At 42.9% G+C, this 19,275-nt stretch overlaps 1 protein-coding gene across 4 annotated transcripts in view; it reads right to left on the bottom strand.

Moving 5' to 3' along the window:
- HPS3 (HPS3 biogenesis of lysosomal organelles complex 2 subunit 1) overlaps nt 1–8,367 on the bottom strand; it is a 47,669-nt gene extending 39,302 nt beyond the window's left edge. The window contains exon 1 of one of the 4 annotated variants that reach the window (XR_007135511.1): nt 7,995–8,367. Coding sequence is in view for 1 of the 4 variants with exons in the window: in XM_047784399.1 (XP_047640355.1) it covers nt 7,995–8,211 (217 nt within the window). In the remaining 3 variants the exon portion in view is untranslated. The remainder of the gene's footprint in view (nt 1–7,994) is intronic. The other 3 variants (XR_007135510.1, XR_007135508.1, XM_047784399.1) reach the window with 3 other exon arrangements.
- Between the last annotated feature and the right edge of the window lie 10,908 nt (nt 8,368–19,275).

The raw sequence follows: 19,275 nt of genomic DNA, 5'->3' as shown, positions 1-19,275 counted from the left end.
ATAGACTTAACTGATATCTACAGAACTTTTTACCCCAAAGCAGCAGAATACACTTTCTTCTCAAGTGCACACAGAACATTCTCCAAAATAGAGCACATCTTGGGCCACAGATCAAGCCTTGGTAAATTTAAAAAAATTGAAATTATTTCAAGCATTTTCTCTGATCACAATGCTATGAGACTGGAAATAAACTACAAGAAAAAAACAGGAGTTCCCGTCGTGGCGCAGTGGTTAACGAATCCGACTAGGAACCATGAGGTAGCGGGTTCGGTCCCTGCCCTTGCTCAGTGGGTTAACGATCCGGCGTTGCAATGAGCTGTGGTGTAGGTTGCAGACGCGGCTCGGATCCCGCGTTGCTGTGGCTCTGGCGTAGGCTGGCAGCTACAGCTCCGATTTGACCCCTAGCCTGGGAACCTCCATATGCCGCAGGAGCGGCCCAAAGAAATAGCAAAAAGACAAAGAATAAATAAATAAATAAAAACAATCAGTGGCAATTAAAAAAAAAAAAAAAGCAAAGAACAGCAAAAACACAAACTCTTGAAAGCCAAACAATATGCTACTAAACAACCAATGCATCACTGAAGAAATCAAAGGGAAATTAAAGATAGAGACAAATGACAATGAAGATACAAAAATCTAAAACCTACAGGACACAGCAAAAACATTTCTGAGAGGGACGTTTATAGCAATACATTCATCTCAGGAAAGAAGAAAAAATGCAAATAAACAACCTAAACATCTAAATAAGGAAGAACAGACAAAGCCCCAAATTAGTAGAAGAAAAGAAATCACAATCAGAGCATAAATTAATAACATAAAGACAAAGAAAACAATTGAAAAGATCAATGAAACCAAAAGTTGGTTCTTTGAAAAGATCCACAAAATTGATAAACCATTAGCCAGACTGACCAAGAAAAAAGGGAGAGGGTTCAAATCAATAAAATTAGAAATGAAAGAGAAGTTATAACTGACACTGCAGAAATACAAAGGATCATGAGAGACTACTGTAAGCAACTGTATGCCAATAAAATGGACAACCTAGAAGAAACGGACAGATTCTTACAAAGGTATAACCTACCAAGACTGAACCAGGAGGAAACAGAAAATATGAGTAGACCAATCACAAGTACTGAAATAGAACATGTAATTAAAAAATTTTCAAAAAACCAAAGTCCAAGACCTGATGGCTTCAGAGCTGAGTTCTACCAAACATTCAGAAAAGAGTTAATGCCTATTCTTCTGAAACTTTTCCAGAAAGTTGCAGAAGAAGGAACACTCCCAAGCTCATTCCATGAAGCTACCACTTCCCTGATATCAAAACCAGACAAAGATACCATTTAAAAAGGGGGAAATTACAGGTCAATATCACTTATGAACACAGATGCAAAAATCCTCAACAAAATATTAACAAACTGTATACAAATATACATTAAAAAGATCATACAACATGATCAAGTAGGATTTATCCCAGGGATGCAAGGATTCTTCGATGTCTGCAAATCTATCAATGTGATACGCCACAATGGCAAACTGAAAAATAAAAACCATATGATCATCTCAACAGATGTAGAAAAAGCACTTGCAAAACTCAACACCCATTCCTGATAAAAACTCTCCAGACAGTGGGCATAGAGGGGAACTACCTCAATATAATAAAAGCAATTTATGACAAACCCACAGTTAACATCATTCTCAATGGTGAAAAACTGAAAGCATTTACACTAAGATCAGGAACAAGACAATGGTGTCCTCTTTCGCCAATGTTATTCAATATATTCTTAGAAGTCCTAGCCAGGGCAATCAGAGAAGAAAAATAAATAAAAGGAATCCAGACTGGAAAAGAAGTAAAACTATCACTGTTTGCAGGAGTTCCCATTGTGATGCAGCAGAAACAAATCCACCTAGGAACCATGAGGTTGCAGGTGCAATCCCCAGCCTCACTCAGTGGGTTAAGGATCTGGCCTTGCCATGAGCTGTGGTGTAGGTCCCACACGCAGCTCAGATCTGGCCTTGCTGTGGCTGTGGCATAGGCCAGGAGCTACAGCTCCAATTCGGCCCCTAGCCTGGGAACCTCCATATGCCATGGGTGTGGCCCTAAAAGCAAAAAATAAATAAAAATAAAAAATAAATGAGTGCTAGGAAAACTGGACAAGTGCATATAAGAGAATGAAATTAGAACACTGTGTAACACTATACACAAAAATAAAGTGGATTATACCTAAATGTAAGGCCAGACCCTATAAAACTCCTAGAAGAAAACATAGGTAGAACAATCTTTGACATAAATCATAGCAACATCCTTTTGATCCAAATAAAGACACAAATAAACCAATGAGACCTAATTAAACTCAAAAGCTTCTGCACAGCAAAGGAAACCATTAAAAAATGAAAAGACAACACAAAGAATGGGAGAAAATTTTTGCAAATAACTCAAATGACAAAACTTTAATCTCCAAAATATACAAACAACACATACAATTTAACAACAAAAAAAACAACCCAATTGAAAAATGGGCAGAAGATCTAAATAGACATTTCAGCAAAGAAGACATACAGATGGCCAGGCGCCTGAAAAAATGTTCAACATCACTAATTATTAGAGAAAGGCAAATCAAAACTATGAGGTACCACCTCACACTGGTCAGAATGTCCATCATTAACAAATCAACAAATAACAAATGCTGGAGAGGATGTGGAGAAAAGGAAACCCTCCTATGCTGTTGATGGGAATGTAAATTGGTACAGCCACTACGGAAAACACTATGGAAATACCTCAGAAAACTAAATATAGAACTAGCATATGACCCAGCAATCACACTCCTGGGCATATATCCAGACAAAAATTTCATTGAAAAAGACACATGCACCCATATGTTCATCACAGCACTATTCACAATAGCCAAGACATGGAAACAACCTAAAAGCCCATCGATGGATGAATGAATTAGGAAGATGTGGTACATATATGCAATTGAATATTACACGGCCATAAAAAAGGACAAAATAGTGCCATTTGCAATAACATGGATAGAACGAAAGACTCTCATACTGAGTGAAATAAATCAGAAAGACAGACACCATATGATAGCACTTATATGTGGAGTCTAAAATTTGGCACAAATGATCTGCCTACAAAACAGAAAAGATCATGGACATGTAGGACAGACTCATGTGTGCTGGGATGGAGGGGGAGGGATTGGGATGAACTGGGGAGTATGGAGTTAGTAGATGAAAACTCTTGCATTTGGAGCGGATGGGCAATGAGATCCTGCTATATAGCACAGGAAACTAAACTTTTCCTTTTATGTAGCAAGATCATAAACTGGTTAACACTAATACCAGATTAAGGAAAAGGTTGTACTCCTATGACAAAACTGATATCAGAAGGCAGAAAAAATACATGATCCATCAAAATGTTTTATGACTTCAGAAAAGTCGAGGTGTGGTAGGGCTTGGGGGGATGTAACAGACACACTAGGGCTCTATTTACTACACTTGTGCTAGAGGACAGGTGATAAGGGCCATGTGGTTTTATCCTCTCTGCCCTACCACCTCCAGACATGCCATAAACAAGTATCTAGCACCAGAGCTCCCCACACAGCATTCTACCCTAACCATCAGGTCTTTCTGGCATCCCTCCCTTGAGTGCAAGGAGTTCTCTCGCCCCCTCTTCTGAAACTTGGACTCCAGGGCAAGGAACCCTTTTTGTGTATCCTGTTAATTTTTTGTAAGGAATAGGCTTCAGCCTCCTTGACCTTCCCTGAGGGTAGGTTCAAACAGCTACTAATCAGGGAGGGAGGGGATATAGAGAGGTCAAGGGAGGAGTGGTCCAGAAACAACTGTGCAGCCTCAGAGCAGGATCCTGGTTCCCCCTCAAGGGATGCACACATCTTTGAGACAGTACTGCAGAACTAAAACCTTCAACAGGAGTTCCTGCTGTAGTGCAGGAGGTTAAGGACCAGCACTGGGTGCTGTCTCTGCAGCAGCTCAGGTCACTGCAGAGGCTCAGGTTTGATCTCTAGTCTGATATAGTGGGTTAAGGATTCGACATTGCCACAGCTGTGATGTAGGTTGCAGCTTCAGCTCAGATTCAATCCCTGGTCCTGAACTTTCACATGCCGAGCATATGGCCAAAAAAGGGGGAAAAAGAAAAAAAGACCTCCAGTAAATGGAAGATATTAACTACTTGATGAAACATTCTTCATCCCAGAGAGGTCAGAGAAGCACTTCAGGAGACCCCTGAGGCCAGATTAGAGGAATACAGGCCCTGCGCCTACTCTGATCCTTATCAGCAACTCTGACCTTGAACCACATAAAACTCCTCACCAAACAGTCCTTGGTGGGAACATAGTTTTTGAAGGGTGGAGCTAGTTTTTGAAGGGTTGAGCCCAAAGTATCCCCCTTCGCCTGGCACAACAGTAAGTTATTTTATTCTCCTTCACCCAAAACTCTGTCTCCAAGATTCAATTTGGTGTCTGTGCAGAGTTGTGGCAACACTCCCTTCACACATAAAAAACGGAAATTAAACTTCCATTACTGATGATATTTAGGAGCCCATCCTTCAAAATTCTGACATATACAGATATATACATCTGGCTGTGCCCACTGCATGTAGAAGTTCCCAGGCCAGAAATCAAACCTGGGTCACAGAAGTAACTCAAGCCAGCCACTGGATCCTTAATCCACCGAACCACCAGGAAATTCCTGACTTGTATTCTAATACCCCCAAATTTATGAAAGGAGAAGGACATCCTGCTAATTAGAGATAAAAAAAAAAATTAAAAAAAAAAACCTGAAAATGTTGCAGTCCCCTTGTGGCACAGAGGGTTAAGGATTCAGCACTTTCACTGCTTTGGCTCAGTTCCCAGCTGTGGCGCAGGTTCGATCCCTGGCCCAGGAACATGATGTGGGTACAGGCCAGAAAAAAAAAAAAAACACACAAAAAACCTGTAAACGTTTTCTGCTTGGGTAAGAGACTGCAAAGCAATTACAGTAAATATAAATCACTAAGATTCATTTTGTCTTTGACAGAGTGGGAGCAGGGGGAGACATTGCTTGGAGCAAAGAATCTCCACATCTAAGTTATTATAAGTGGAAGGAAAGAGAACAAAGTATAACTGAGCAGTACCCTATGAAGCCTTCCCAGAGTGGACCCCTACTCATGTCCTCAGCCTGTCTTTTTGTCTATAGAAAAATTTTAGTCAAAGAAGTGAGAAAATACAGAGAAAAAGGAAAACAGTCAAGCAAGAAAATAAGAGTTTAGCCATTCAACAAAGTCAAGGACCTTTAGTTCTTCCCCAAGGACTATAGATAATATTCTGAGCTACATCCTTGGAGCTGTTTTACAGGTGCCGAAGCCCCCACCAGGAGGAAGATGCTAACTGTATGATGCCCATGAGTATGTAGACTCCAGACCAGTAGGAACCTGAAGGTTGATGACACTGACTCCCAATTACCTTAACACCAACCAATCAGAAAAATGTTCATGAGCTGATCACACCCCGCTCCTTGAGCACTACCACCTGCAGGGAGGGCACAGTCCTTGAGGCTCCCTCTTTGCCTGGCAACTAAAGCTACTTTTTCTGTATACTCCAACTCTGTCTCCTGCATTTCTATTTGGCATTGGTGTACAAAGGCAGCTCATATTTTGGCAACAAAAGGGAAAAAGCTGAGAAGTATAAGACAAATTATCTGGATATCAGCACAGCTATCAAATCTGTGGACTGATAGAAAGTGTATCCAGACAAAGTTCAAGCTGAGGACTGAAAACTACCCTTGAGCTATCTGACTCAGGTTAATGCCATATCACATGACTCCTGAACTTTAAGAGAACCAACTGAATTACAAAAACATCTTTGTTTTTCAAGGCTTCACTACCAGGCTACTCACTTGCTTAGAGCAGCCAGTGTGGCTCCAGATCAGTGATTCTCAATCCTGACTAAACACAAGACTCACCCCAATGCTGGGCCACATCCCAGGAAACTGACATTGTTTCTCTGAGGCTGTGGTTTTGGAATTGGTTTTTTAAAGCTCCCTCAGGTGACTCTTAGACACAAGTAGTGGCATCAAAGGATTCCCCCCCCCCAAAACACCACTAACGACAAACAAGAAAGCTAGAGGTTTACATAATGCCTGCCACTTCCAATTCTAGATGACATGTCCTTTCGGAAGAATGGAGCAAACCATGTAAACGTAGTATCTGTCTGTCTATCCTCCCCACCCCCCAAAACACAAACACATACTAATGTTGAAACTGGTGAGTTTGCCACTCAATAGAGCTCTTAAAGGTGAGAACGCCTAACTCTAAAGAGGAGGTGGTAGTTCCCTGGTGGCTCAGCAGGTTAAGGATCCAGCACTGTCACTGCTATGGCTCTGGTTACTGCTATGGCTTGGGTTTCATCCCTGGCCCAGGAACTTCCACATACAATGGGCATGCCCACCCCCCCAAAAAAATTTTTAGGGCCACACCTGCAACATATGGAAGTTTCTGTGTTAGGGTTGAAATTGGAGCTGCAGCTGCAAGGCCTATGCCACAGCCACACCAGCTCCAAGCTGCATCTGATACCTACGCCACAACTTTTGGGAAAGCTGGATCCTTAACCCATTGAGCAAGGCCAGGGATTGAACCTACTTCCTCATGGATACTAGTTGGATTCTTAACCCGCTGAGCCACAACAAGAACTCCCCCCCAAATTTTTTTTAAATAAAAAATAAAAAGGAGATGGGATGGAGAAAACTACCACTATTGTGAAATGATTAGGAGAATAATACCAAAATCAAAATCTTCTGCTGAAAGAGAACTCACAGATCTAATAAGTGGTTTTCAAACTGGTCTGTGGACCTGCTGGCCCCTGCTGATGTAGTCATTTTTCAAAAAGAAAAAAAACAGTATAGTAAACTGCTTATAAAGCAAAGACATCCAATGTTTGTGGCTAGGTGTTTTTCCTTTTATAAATAATGATGACAGTAAATGGTAGGACTTTTTAAAATATATATATATATCTTTACTTGACAAAATGAACAGTCAAATACTGTGTATAATAGCCCCAGTTTTTGCTGACCCAGAAAATTCCAAAATTTGGAAATCACTGATCTAATAGTCAACTTAGTGTTTTGGTTTTTTTTTTTAAATAAAAACTGAGACCCCAAAGTTTCTATAAACTCACACCCAACCAGTTACAGAGTAGAGATTAGCCAGAGATCTCCAATCCTCTCCATTTTACTGGTAAGTACCAGAGCCACAGGCTTTTCCACCCTAAATACTGCAATTTACACATTTACAACCTTCTTTAAAATCAGGATTCAAATTTTAAGTGCAGTATTAGGCAGTTAAAAGAATCCTATGACGAATTCTTCTGTTATACAAAGAAGTACCTATTTTGAAATATTGGATTTTTCTAAAATAGCAGTATGCCCACACAGTACCCCCTTGATACTGCTTCACTTTTCTGATGGAAAAATACTGCATGCTAGCACCCTGTTTGGGTGAAAGGGGGTCTAAGATCTGAGCTCAACTTATACAGATTTAAAATGTAATGTAAACTTTCAAAAGTCGACAAGAGGTAGATAAAATGTATAGATGTAAAGGGACAGGCCATGAGTAGGCATAATTGTTGAAGAGGGAGCAAGTGGGGCGGTTCAAGAGAGTGTTCTCCCTACTTTTGTACGGACTTGTTTTCTATTCTAAAAGAGGTCTATTTGGTTTGGTTTTAAGTGTCTGGGTTGAGTGGAATCCAGCCACCCAACCAAGGGAATTTCCCCCGAGGGCGCCAGAAGAGGAGTAACAATCAGCGTCTCCCTCCCTGCAGACGCTCACTTCTGTGGTTGCCAGGACAACCGCACAGCTCCGCACACCTTCCACCAGCCCCCACCTGGCGAGAACCTCCGCAAGCACCAAGTCCCTTCCCCACCCAGAGTTGTCGGCGTCGCTCGGTGCTCTAGAAAGGAGGCCCCAACCCGGCACCCAAGAGCCCCCTGACCCCACCGCTGCTCACCTGCCTCACTGTAGGCCAGGCGTAGCACCCTGCCCAGCGTTGAGAAGGCGCACCTCGGCCGGCACAGCTCCTGCCCCGAAACGGCGAACGCCTCCACCTTGCAGCCTGCTGCCACGAACAGCGCATCACGTCCGCCACCGCAGAACTGTTCAGGCTCCAGTTTGCAGGGCACCACCTGCTGCGACCCGAACGGGTGCAGGTTATACAACTGCACCATCTCGGCGACCGGCTGCAGGGCCCCCGGCGGTGCTGGCTCCTACCAGCCCACCCCGCGGGGCGCCGGGAGACCCCGCGCGGCGGCCGGAGACCCCGCGCGGGCAGAAGAGGAGGCTGTACCACTTCCGCGAGCGTTTGCACGGAGCCAAGTCACGTGAACACCAGCTGGGCCTGCCTTGGGCTCCGATTCTTAAAGAGACCTCAGCTGGGCCAAGAAGAGAGGTCGTGCCGCAAGGCCCCGCCCGCGGCCCTGCCCCACGGGCTCTCAGGCCCTTGGCTTCGGACCCAGCGGCTTAGCGCCGACTGTGATTCTGCGACCAGAGGTGGTCGGGTGCAGGGACTGATACGTCCTTCGCTTCGTCTTTTCACATTACTGCTATGGGCTAGGTGAGGTTTTTAGGCCCTTGACTACATTTAAACGCTTGATCATTTGCTCTCATGTACCATTTTGTACTTGCTTCAGGGTCATCACTTACGTTTCCCCAGTAGCCTGTGATCTTCTGGAGGATAGGTCTGCAAAAACCGAAGTGGCATGCGCAACTCAGCTCCAGACTAAACACGCAGGAGTTGCTCAGAAATACTGGAAATTTCAGAATGGTTTAGTTGGGAAGAGCTACTTCTAGAACGTGATGGGCAAAAAAAAAAAAAAAAAAATTTGCTGAAGAATCATGGATATCCTCTAATGCACTAAAAGTGTTTGACCCCAGAGGACAGAAGGACTGACTAGGGGTTCTCCCTCCACTGTTCCTAAAACTATCCTGTAATCTGTATTCTGTATCTATTCCTGACATCTCAATGTGGAGATGTAGAAAAAAGATTTAGATGAAGCAAGTATTGGAGCTACTTTTTCCAGTTCATCCAGAAAAAAACCTAAGTATGGATTGAGGGTCGCTGTCTTACTTTTGACACGCAGGGTCCGAACCTAAAAGAAAATGCAAAATTTCCTCATGGCCCTTTCTTAGAATTTACAAATTAGATGCAAATGGATTGAAGTTCATTAAACTTCTCTACCTCCATTTCCGAAGCCCTTTAGATGAATAAAATTCCCATAAGTAATATCCTTTTCTTCATCCAACCAATAGGGAGTCAGTTCAATAGGGAGTGAACTCAGCGAGGCCAAGAAGTGAACAAAGAGATTGTTCTTGTCAGCCAGTTAGGGCGAAAAATTCAAAAAAGCCTCATATAGGAAACAACCAACCTAACACAGCTGACAACCTATTCTTTTAGGTACAATGTTAATGAATACCCCCTTCTCCACCAACACCTGTCTTATTATCTTCTTTAGATTATTTTTCTCCTTCCAGACTGAAAATTATAATTTTAGAACTAAATTAAAATTTCAAGACTAAAATTACAATTTTCTCAAAGTCTGGAACCCCAGCCCCTTCTAGAGATAGCCACTTCTCCCTTCACTTGCACCTGGCTCATCTAAGATTCTTAGGGACTAGACATGCTAGCCAAGGGAAGGTAGAGGATGTGCCTGGTTTCCATGTTTGGCAGGAGCTGTCTGTTTGTATTCCTGTTACAAATACAGGGACAGTGGTAGGCACACCGTCATTTCCTTATGGGAGGCTGGCTTAGTTGGCTAGGGCAGACGTAACTAGAATAGATGCCTTAAACAACAAATTCCCCCCTACACACACACACAGTTCTGGAGGCTAGAAGTCCAAGATCAAGGTATCTATAGTTCTGGTTTCTCCTAAGGCCTCCCTCCTTGGCTTGCAGCTGGCCACTGTCTTAATTCATGAGGGCTGCTATAAGAAAATACCACAGATTGGGAAGCTTATAAATAACAAATTTATTTCTCAAAGTTCAGGAGGATGGAAAGTCCACCATAAATGTACATAGAATAGCTCAATGAGGGTCCCCTTCAGATTTGCAGATTGCTGACTTCTTGCTTTGTACTCAATTGCTGGAAAGTGCTAGAGAGCTCTGTGGGATCTCTTTTACAAGAGCACTAATTTAATTCATGAGGGCTCCACCATCAAGACCTAATCACCTCCCAATGCCATCATGTTGGGCATTAGGATCCCAGTATATTCTCAGCATCATTAGTCAGTAGAGAAATATGAGTGAAAACCACTATTAGAGACCATCACACATTTACTATAATGACTAAAATTAAAAAGACCGATCATAGTAACTGTTGGTGAAGATATGGATAAACTGGTGTGGATGTCAATGGTACATTAACTTTTGAAACAGTTTGGCTGTCTCATAGAAAGCTAAACATATACCTGCCATATACTCCTAATTGTTTATCCAAGAGAATTGAAGGTGTATATCCTAAAAAAAGACTCGTACATACGTTTTCATAGCAGCTTTATGTGTAAAGGTAAAAAACTGGAAAAACCCAAATACCCATCAAATAAATGGGTTAAACAAATTTTGTTTTATTCATACATAAAAGATGAAAAAGGGGAGTTCCCGTCGTGGTGCAGTGGTTAACGAATCCAACTAGGAACCATGAGGTTGTGGGTTTGATCCCTGGCCTTGCTCAGTGGGTTAAGGATCTGGCATTGCCATGAGCTGTGGTGTAGGTTGCAGACGCGGCTGGGATCCCTCGTTGCTGTGGCTCTGATGTAGGCCGGTGGCTACAGCTCTAATTAGACCTCTAGCCTGGGAATCTCCATACGCCACGAGTGCGGCCCTAGAAAAGGCAAAAAGACAAAAAAAAAAGGAAAAATAATGAACTTTTTCAGCAATGAAAAGGACTGAACTCTTTTTTTTTTGTCTTTTTGTCTTTTTAGGGCTGCACCCATGGCATATGGAGGTTCCAAGGCCAGGGGTTCAATCAGAGCTGCAGCCACCAGCCTATGCCAGAGCCACAGCAATGCTGGATCCGAGCCACGTTTTCAACCTAGACCACAGCTCACGGAAACACTGGATCCTTAACCCATTTAGCGAGGCCAGGGATCGAACCTGTGTCCTCATGGATACTAGTCGGGTTCATTAACTGCTGAGCCACAATGGAAACTCCAACACTCAACTCTTGATACATGCAGCCATATAGGTAGATCTCAAAATAATTTGGCTGAGTGAAAGAATCTAGACAAAAATAGCACTTACTATTATTTATATAAATTAATATGTTTATATAAAATTCTAGAAAATGCATACTAATCTATAGTAAAAGAGAGCACTGGTTGCCTGGGTCTGAGTAGGGTGCAGAGATGTGAGGGAGAGATTACAAAGGAGCACAAGTAAACTTTTGGAAATGATGGATATGTTTATTATCTTGATTTGGGTAATGAGTTTATGGGTATGTAAAGTCATAACTTATCAGATTGTATACTTTGAATATGTGGAATTTTTTTAAAGACCACAAGACATATAATGACTAGGAGACTTACCTCAAATCACATTACTACTTAGAGGCAAAGCAAAGATCATTTGTATGAACCTCAATTACATGGTAGGTTCTTCATAAACATTTCTTCAAACATTTAAAATAAGAATGATGGGGCAGGAATTCCCTCGTAGCTCAGCAGGTTAAAGATCTGGTGTTGTCACTCTAGCAGCTCTGGGTACTGCAGTGGCCTGGGTTAGATTCCCTAGCTCAGGAACTTCTGCATGCCATGGGTGTGGCCAAAAAAAAAAAAAAAAGGAAAAAAAGAAAGAATGATGAGGCAATATAGGGGTAGAGGATTAAGAGATACAAACTATTAGTTACAAAATAAGCCACAAGGATATATTGTACAACACAGAGAATATAACTAGTATTTTATAAGAACAGTAAATGGAGTATAACCTTTAAAAATTGGAGTTCCTTGGAGTTCCCATTGTGGTGCAGTGGTTAACAAATCTGACTAGGAACCATGAGGTTGCAGGTTCAATCCCTGCCCTTGCTCAGAGGGTTAAGGATCTAGTGTTGCCACGAGCTGTGGTGTAGGTTGCAGATGTAGCTCAGATCTGGTGTTGCTGTGGCACAAGTAAACTTTTGGAAATGATGGATATGTTTCTAATTGGAGCAGCTACAGCTCTGATTAGACCTCTAGCCTGGGAATCTCCATATGCCACAGGAGTGGCCCTAGAAAAGGCAAAAAGACACATGCACAAAAAAATTGTGGATCTCTACGCTCTACACACCTGTAACTTATATATATGTTATATATATATATAAGTTTATACACTTTAATTTTTATATTAAAAAAAAAGAAAGCATTACTTTCATACTGAAGACATTTTAATGGCTTTCCATGATATTCGGATTAAAACTAAATTTCTTAGCTTGGTCTCAAACACCCTACATTAACTGTCCAACCTCATTATCTCTCTCTCCAACCTCATTTCCTACCACTCTCTTTCACTGCACCCCACACATAGACGCCCTCTCCCTGTTTCTTAAACATCCCCTGTTCATTCCCTTCTCAAGATCTTAGCACTTACTATTCCCTGTGCCTAGAACTTACTCCCAGGTCTTCCCATGACTTACTGCCTTGCTTCTTTTTAGGTCCTTTCTAATGTTACTTCCCTGACAGTTTGGTAACACAAGTCCACCCCAGACTTCTGGTACACTCACCTCTCTCTCTTATGTTTCTCATTCCTTTTTAGCTTTTATCGTTATCTGACACCATATTATACACATCATATATTTGTTTGCTTTCTGTCTTTCTCCTCCACTAGAAAAGAAGGACTTTGTCTTCTTAACAGCAATATTCCCAGTACCTAGAACTTCGCCTGACATGTAGTAGGTGCTTGATAAGTGTTTAGTGAATGAATAAGCTTGGATCCAGTTAAATGGGACCTTCATACTTACTTGTACAGTCATAGTTATCTAATTTCTCACAGCCTCAGTTTCCTCATTTTTTACTTTAAAGGACGATTGAGAGGATTAAATGAGATTATTCATTTAAAACATTTAGCACACACACAAAAAAAGACAAAAAAAAAAGGGAGTTCCCGTCGTGGCGCAGTGGTTAACGAATCCGACTAGGAACCATGAGGTTGTGGGTTTGGTCCCTGTTCTTGCTCAGTGGGTTAAGGATCCGGCGTTGCCGTGAGCTGTGGTGTAGGTTGCAGACGCAGCTCGGATCCCGTGTTGCTGTGGCTCTGGCGTAGGCCGGTGGCTACGGCTCCAACTAGACCCCTAGCCTGGGAACCTCCATATGCCACGGGAGCGGCCCAAGAAATAGCTTAAAAAAAAAAAAGACAAAAAAAAAACCTTTTAGCACAATGCTTGGCACATGGCACATGGCTCACAAAATCTCTTATTCTTTTATTTATTGATATCTTAACTGTTATTTCTGCCATTTTTCTGTGATCTATGATTCTTTCCCCCAGTTTAACAGCAGGAGCCAAGAAATTATATACTCCCTGTCCTCAGGGAAAGGCTAGCAGAGCAGAACCAGAGAATCTATTTTTTTGTTTTTTAACTTTCAAAAGTTTTGGAGTTCTATGGTGCAGAAAGTTAAGGATATGGTGTTATCACTGCAGCAGCTTTGGTCACTGCTGTGGCTTGGGTTGGATCCCTGGCTTAGGAACTTCCACATGCCACAGGTATGGCCAAAGGAAAAAAAAAAAGTTTAGATGGATTTATACGACAAAGAGATTTGGGAAATTATGCCATTAGGTGGCACCAGTTGCCTCCCAAACCATAGATTATCTAAAATGTGCTAAATTGAGGTGAGAAAGAATGGGTTTGAGGGGAGCAAAGGAATGAAAAGCAAGATATGTGTCCTTGAGAAGGGGTCCCAGCTCTGCCCAAATCCAGGCTTCTCACCATCACACAAGAGGGCAAGAGGGGGCCCAGGGGAGGATGAAATGACAAAAATCTCAGTTAGATTTAAAGAATCCAAGAGCCAAGATTCAGGTAAAAACAATGACAACAAAACAAAGAGCTGGCAGGCAGAGATGCCAAAGGCCCTGCAGAAGTGGCCCTGAGGTGAGGATGGACAGCCCATGGGGTCTGAGCAGTCTCACAACTCCCTATGTTCCCCAGAGAAGCCAAGGAGAGTGAGGAGGTGGGGGCCAGACACAGGCCCTCTGGTTTCCCAAAGTCCTAGACTCGGGGGGAAGATAAAGGAAGTAAATAGCATCAGAAAAGTCTTGTAGTCACAAGGAGAAGACTGACTATGGAAAATCAATAAGGAAAACAAACATCTTGGCAGATACAGGCCTGGAGAGATGACAGACCCTATAGACTCACTTTTCTTCTTTATGGGTTTGCCGAAAGCAAGAGTAGTAATCACAACTGAAACTCTAGGAGACATGTTAGTTTATTTATTTATTTATTTATTTGTCTTTTTGCCTTTTCTAGGGCCGCACTCGAGGCATATGGAGGTTCCCAGGCTAGGGGTCCAATCTGAGCTGTACTGCCGGCCTACACCAGAGCCATAGCAGTGCCAGATCCAAGCTGTGTCTGTGACCTACACCATAGCTCATGGCAACGCCAGATCCTTAACCCACTGAGCAAAGACAGGGATCGAACCAGCAACCTCATAGTTCTTAGTTGGATTCGTTAACCACTGAGCCACAACGAATGCAGAGACATGTTAGTTTAATAGAACCCTTGTTATTAATAGGAATTTTAGAGGCCTCAGGCAGAATTGGGTTCCAGCTGTGGAGATCTCAGACCATCAGGGACTCAGTGGGAACCCCTCACCTCCACTGAGGGGCTGGTACTTAGACAATAAGTTGACCCAAAGATCTTAAGTTCTTTTTTTTTTTCTTTTTTTGCTTTGTAGGGCCGCACCTGAGGCATATGGAGGTTCCCAGGCTAGGGGCTAGGGGTCGAATCAGAGCTACAGCTTCGGGCCTACACCATAGCCATAGCAATGTGAGATCCAAGCCACATCTGCGAACTGCACCACAGCTCATGGTAACAATGGATCCTTAACCCACTGATCAAGGCCAGATACCCAACCCGCAACCTCGAGGTTCCTAGTTGGATTCATTTCCAACTTTGGCCCAACAGGAACTCCTTAAGTTCTTACTCAAGTAAATCTTACTACTTTTAGTATTTAGATCAGTTTGATAGCTTCTACAGAAATGGAGACTGGCTCTCACAATCATACCGAGCCCAAGTCATTGATCAACCCACAGTTGTGCTATGAGTGCCTCATCCCTTGTTAACAGGCTGGGAAGGGACAGTCAAATTGAACTGGCCGTCCTTCAGCTGGAGAAAAATTTGGGGCTGGTGGCTGCATTGGCAGCATTGATTGGCGAGTATAACAAGCCTGGGGACAAATATCAAGGCATCTTGCTCTGGATTCCTCCAGAGATCAGGAGGAATCCAGAGCAACCTCTTTGCATTGTTCTCACTCTTGAGCCCCTCCCATACAGCATGCAATCCTTTGAAAACTCTGCTGTAGTAGAAAGCTCGCCTCCATTTTTGACCTCCCTGTCTTTCCTCCTTTTCCTAGTAACATACCCCAACCCACTGACCACAGGGTTGAGTGTGCAACAAAGATGGATAACCTTAGCAAATGTTCATAGATTTCCTCTAATCCCCCAATTCCTCACTGAAAAAAATTTAGCATCTTTTACATTGTTTTTCTCTAATGGGAAATTTTTTATGTATTTTTTTTCTTTTTTGAACACCCTGTGGCATATGGAGTTCCCAGGCCAGTAATCAGATCCAAGCTATAGTTGTGGCCTATGCCACAGCTGTGGCAACACCAGATCCTTTGGCCCACTGTGCCAGGCCAGGGATCAAACCTTCACCTTGGCACTGCAGAGGGGCTGCCGATCCCATTGCACTAAAACAGGAACTCCATGTTTTATTTCAATAATTATTCTATTTACTAATTTTAAAAATATAGAAATCAAAGCATATTGTTTATGTTTTAAAATCATGAACATTCGGAGCATCTTGGAGACCCTTCACCTAGGAAACATATTTAAAGGGGTGAAATACTAGCTCAGAATTACTTACTAATGCATCACCCCATGTCTTTTTTCAGTTTTCTAATTAAAGAGACCAACTCATTAAGGCAAAAGGCAAGGTGAGCAAACCATTTCAGAAGTTTAAAACAACAAATGTTATTGAAGTGGACCTTGTGGATTACTGCAGCAACCAAAAGTATATTGATGTCCTGGGCTTTAAAAAGGAAGGAAGGAAGGAAGATAATTTAGAATGCCAGGTAGCAATTGCACCCATGTCCAAGTTGCCATCAAAACGGCCCTATGGATGTGTTCTCCCATTGTCACCGATGGCCTTGAGAGGCTGCCCACACAGCCCTTCTATTTCTCCATCCTCTAGGTCTATCCATGTTGCTGCAAATGGCATTATTTCATTCTTTTTTATGGCTAATATTTCATTATGTATATATACCACATCTTCTTTATTCATTCATATGTCAATGGACATTTAGGTTGCTTCCATGTCTTGGCTATTGTAAATAGTGCTGCCATGAACATAGGGGTGCATGTATCTTTTTGAATAATGCTTTTGTCCAGATATATGCCCAGGAATGGGATTACTGGATCATATGGTAACCCTGTTTTTAGGGGTTTTTTTTCCTCTCTTTTTAGGGCTGCACCTGCAGCATATGGAAGTTCCCAGCCTAGGGGTCAATTTGGAGCTGCAGCTGCCAGCCTATACCACAGCCACACAACACAGGATCCAAGCCACTTCCATGACCTACACTACAGCTAATGGAAACACCAGATCCCCAACCCACTGAGTGAGGCCAGGGATTGAACCCACATCCTCATGGATACTAGTTGGATTCATTTCTACTGTGCCACAATGGGAACTCCATTGTTTAATTTTTAAAGGAAATGCCATACTGTTTTTTTATAGTGGCTGCAACAATTCACATTCCCACCAGCAGTGTAGAAGGGTTCACTTTTCTCCACACCCCCTCCAACATTTATTATTTGTAAACTTTCTGGTGATAGCCATTCTGACCAGTGTGAGATGGTACCTCGCTGTAGTTTTGATTTACATTTCTCTAATAATTAGTGATGCTAAGCATCTTTTCACAAGCATTAGTAATTTTTTTTTCTTTTGGCTGTGCCTGTAGCATGCAAAAGTTCTTGGACCAGGGATTGAACTTAGGTCACAGCAGTGACAACACCAGATCCTTAACCAATTGGGCCACCAGAGAATGCCAGGCATCATATCTTTTAAAGATACCAGTGTGCAACAAAATTTACAAAGCACTGGCTTAAAAGACTCCTTTCCCTTCTATGTTTAGGGTGCTATATAAATTGAAGCCTTTACCTGAGACATTGCTCTATTTTTCTAAGTAAAATGTATTAACTCTGGAAGTAACAGAGCTGTCATCAAAATGTGAACTAAACGACTCTTCAGACAAATAGTCAATAGTGACCTCTGGTGGTGTGATGAGAACCTAAACTAACAATCTAAGTTTTGTCCCTGCAGCAATGCTCTTAACACAGGGAAAAGTTGTTGAAGACCGCTCACCACATACATGCCCTTCTGCCACATACGCGTATTACCCAGAAAGGGAAACTGAGACCTAGAGAGTAACTTGACCAGGATAACACAAGCATCACTGATAGCTGCAGAATTGAAACTTGCCCAGCCTTTCAACTTCTCCATCCTCTCAAGGTCACCCTCCCTGAGGGTGCCTTATCTTCACAACTTCTCAGGAACACCATCAGTATGCATCAGTAGCTTCTGAGTTCTATTTCTAGCTCCTAAGCATGACCTTGATTCTTAGAAATGCCAAAAACAGTTACTGAGCCAGAAGTATCTGCACCAGAGTGGTGATCTCTCTCTCCTCCATGCTCTACGGTTTTGATTTCTCTTGTGGGGTAGAAGGCAAAGGAAAGGGAAGTCTGACTGACTGGGCCTTGTCATTAAAGTTAACCATTTTACAAATGAGAAGAATAAGGGTTGAGGAAAGATATTGCGGGAGTTCCTGCTGTGGCGCAGGGGGGTAAGCATCTGACCACTTGGGTTGCTGGGGAGGCGTGGGGTCCATTCCTTGCCAGGTGCAGTAGGCTAAAGCATTTACTGTTAACACAGCCGTGGCTCAGATTCAATCTCTGACCTGGGAACTTCCATATTCCATGGGTGCAGCCTAAGATATTGCCTTAGACTATCCATCTCAACACATCCCTTCTCTCTGTCCTGAATCCAAGGCACTTCATATCAGGTGGGGGACCTGAGGCTCAAATGATGCTGGAAAGATGTTACTGGAATCTGGGTTCTTGTTCATGCAGTAGAAGAATGAACTCCGCAAACACACAGGCAGCAAGCGAGCAAAGTCTTTATTATGGGAAAGCAAATAGCTTCCAGGGCTGCTGGGAAGGAGGAGAAGAGCCACCATTCTCTATTGTCCTATAAGGGTTTTTATCCCTTAAAGACGAGGAGAGTACCAATGTGGGGTCCAGGAAGATGTGGTTTTCTCCCATTGGCCTTGCTCAAGTACCTGTATGAGTCCTTATCCAATAGGGGTTTTAGGGGTAAAGATGGCCTGTAGGTCTCACGGTTTCTTTGCCCTTTTCTTCCTGTAAACTGAGTCACAGGGGATTAGGGATTAATGTCTATCTGAGTGTAGGAACACTCCTTAAAGTAAACAAGCCTGTGGGGATGTTACTCCCTGGAGCTGTCAAGCCACAAATGTTAATCAATAGCCATATCAAAGAAGCCCATGCTCCTACACTGACTACCTGAGTTAATATTCTGCCTCTCAAGTACAGAACTGTCCCCTCCAGGCAAGTTTCTGAAAGTCCCTGTAGCCCTAGCACTAGTGGGACACTAGAGGTATGACATTCTCAATATGAGGTAACCATGAGTGACACTGGAGTACAAGGGCAAAGTGTGGGGTCCTAGGATCTGAAAGAAGAAGCTAGGGTATTCAGGGTGGGGCTGGGGAGAATTCTTGCACTTAGATCGGCAGAGTTGAGTGTCTGAAGCAGGAATGGAGAGGAATTTGAGATCAAAGATCAGAAGCAAGGGAAAAGGTGACTCTGGGGCTGCATTCAAGGTAGCTTCCCTGGAGAAGGAGACTGAGAACAGCCAGCAGCTCCACTGCCTCTACCTCTTCTTCTGTAGCAGATGCCCAGGGGCCACGAAAACATGACTCCCAGGGCACTGGGACCCTTGGGAACCAAGAGACCTTCCAGGCTGGTAGGAGTCGGAGAAGTA

The sequence above is a fragment of the Phacochoerus africanus genome, chromosome 1, assembly GCF_016906955.1.
Source record: "Phacochoerus africanus isolate WHEZ1 chromosome 1, ROS_Pafr_v1, whole genome shotgun sequence".
In the NCBI taxonomy this organism is placed as follows: domain Eukaryota; kingdom Metazoa; phylum Chordata; class Mammalia; order Artiodactyla; family Suidae; genus Phacochoerus; species Phacochoerus africanus.
Note: the sequence above shows the minus strand (reverse complement) of the source record. Positions and strands in the feature narration are given on the sequence as shown.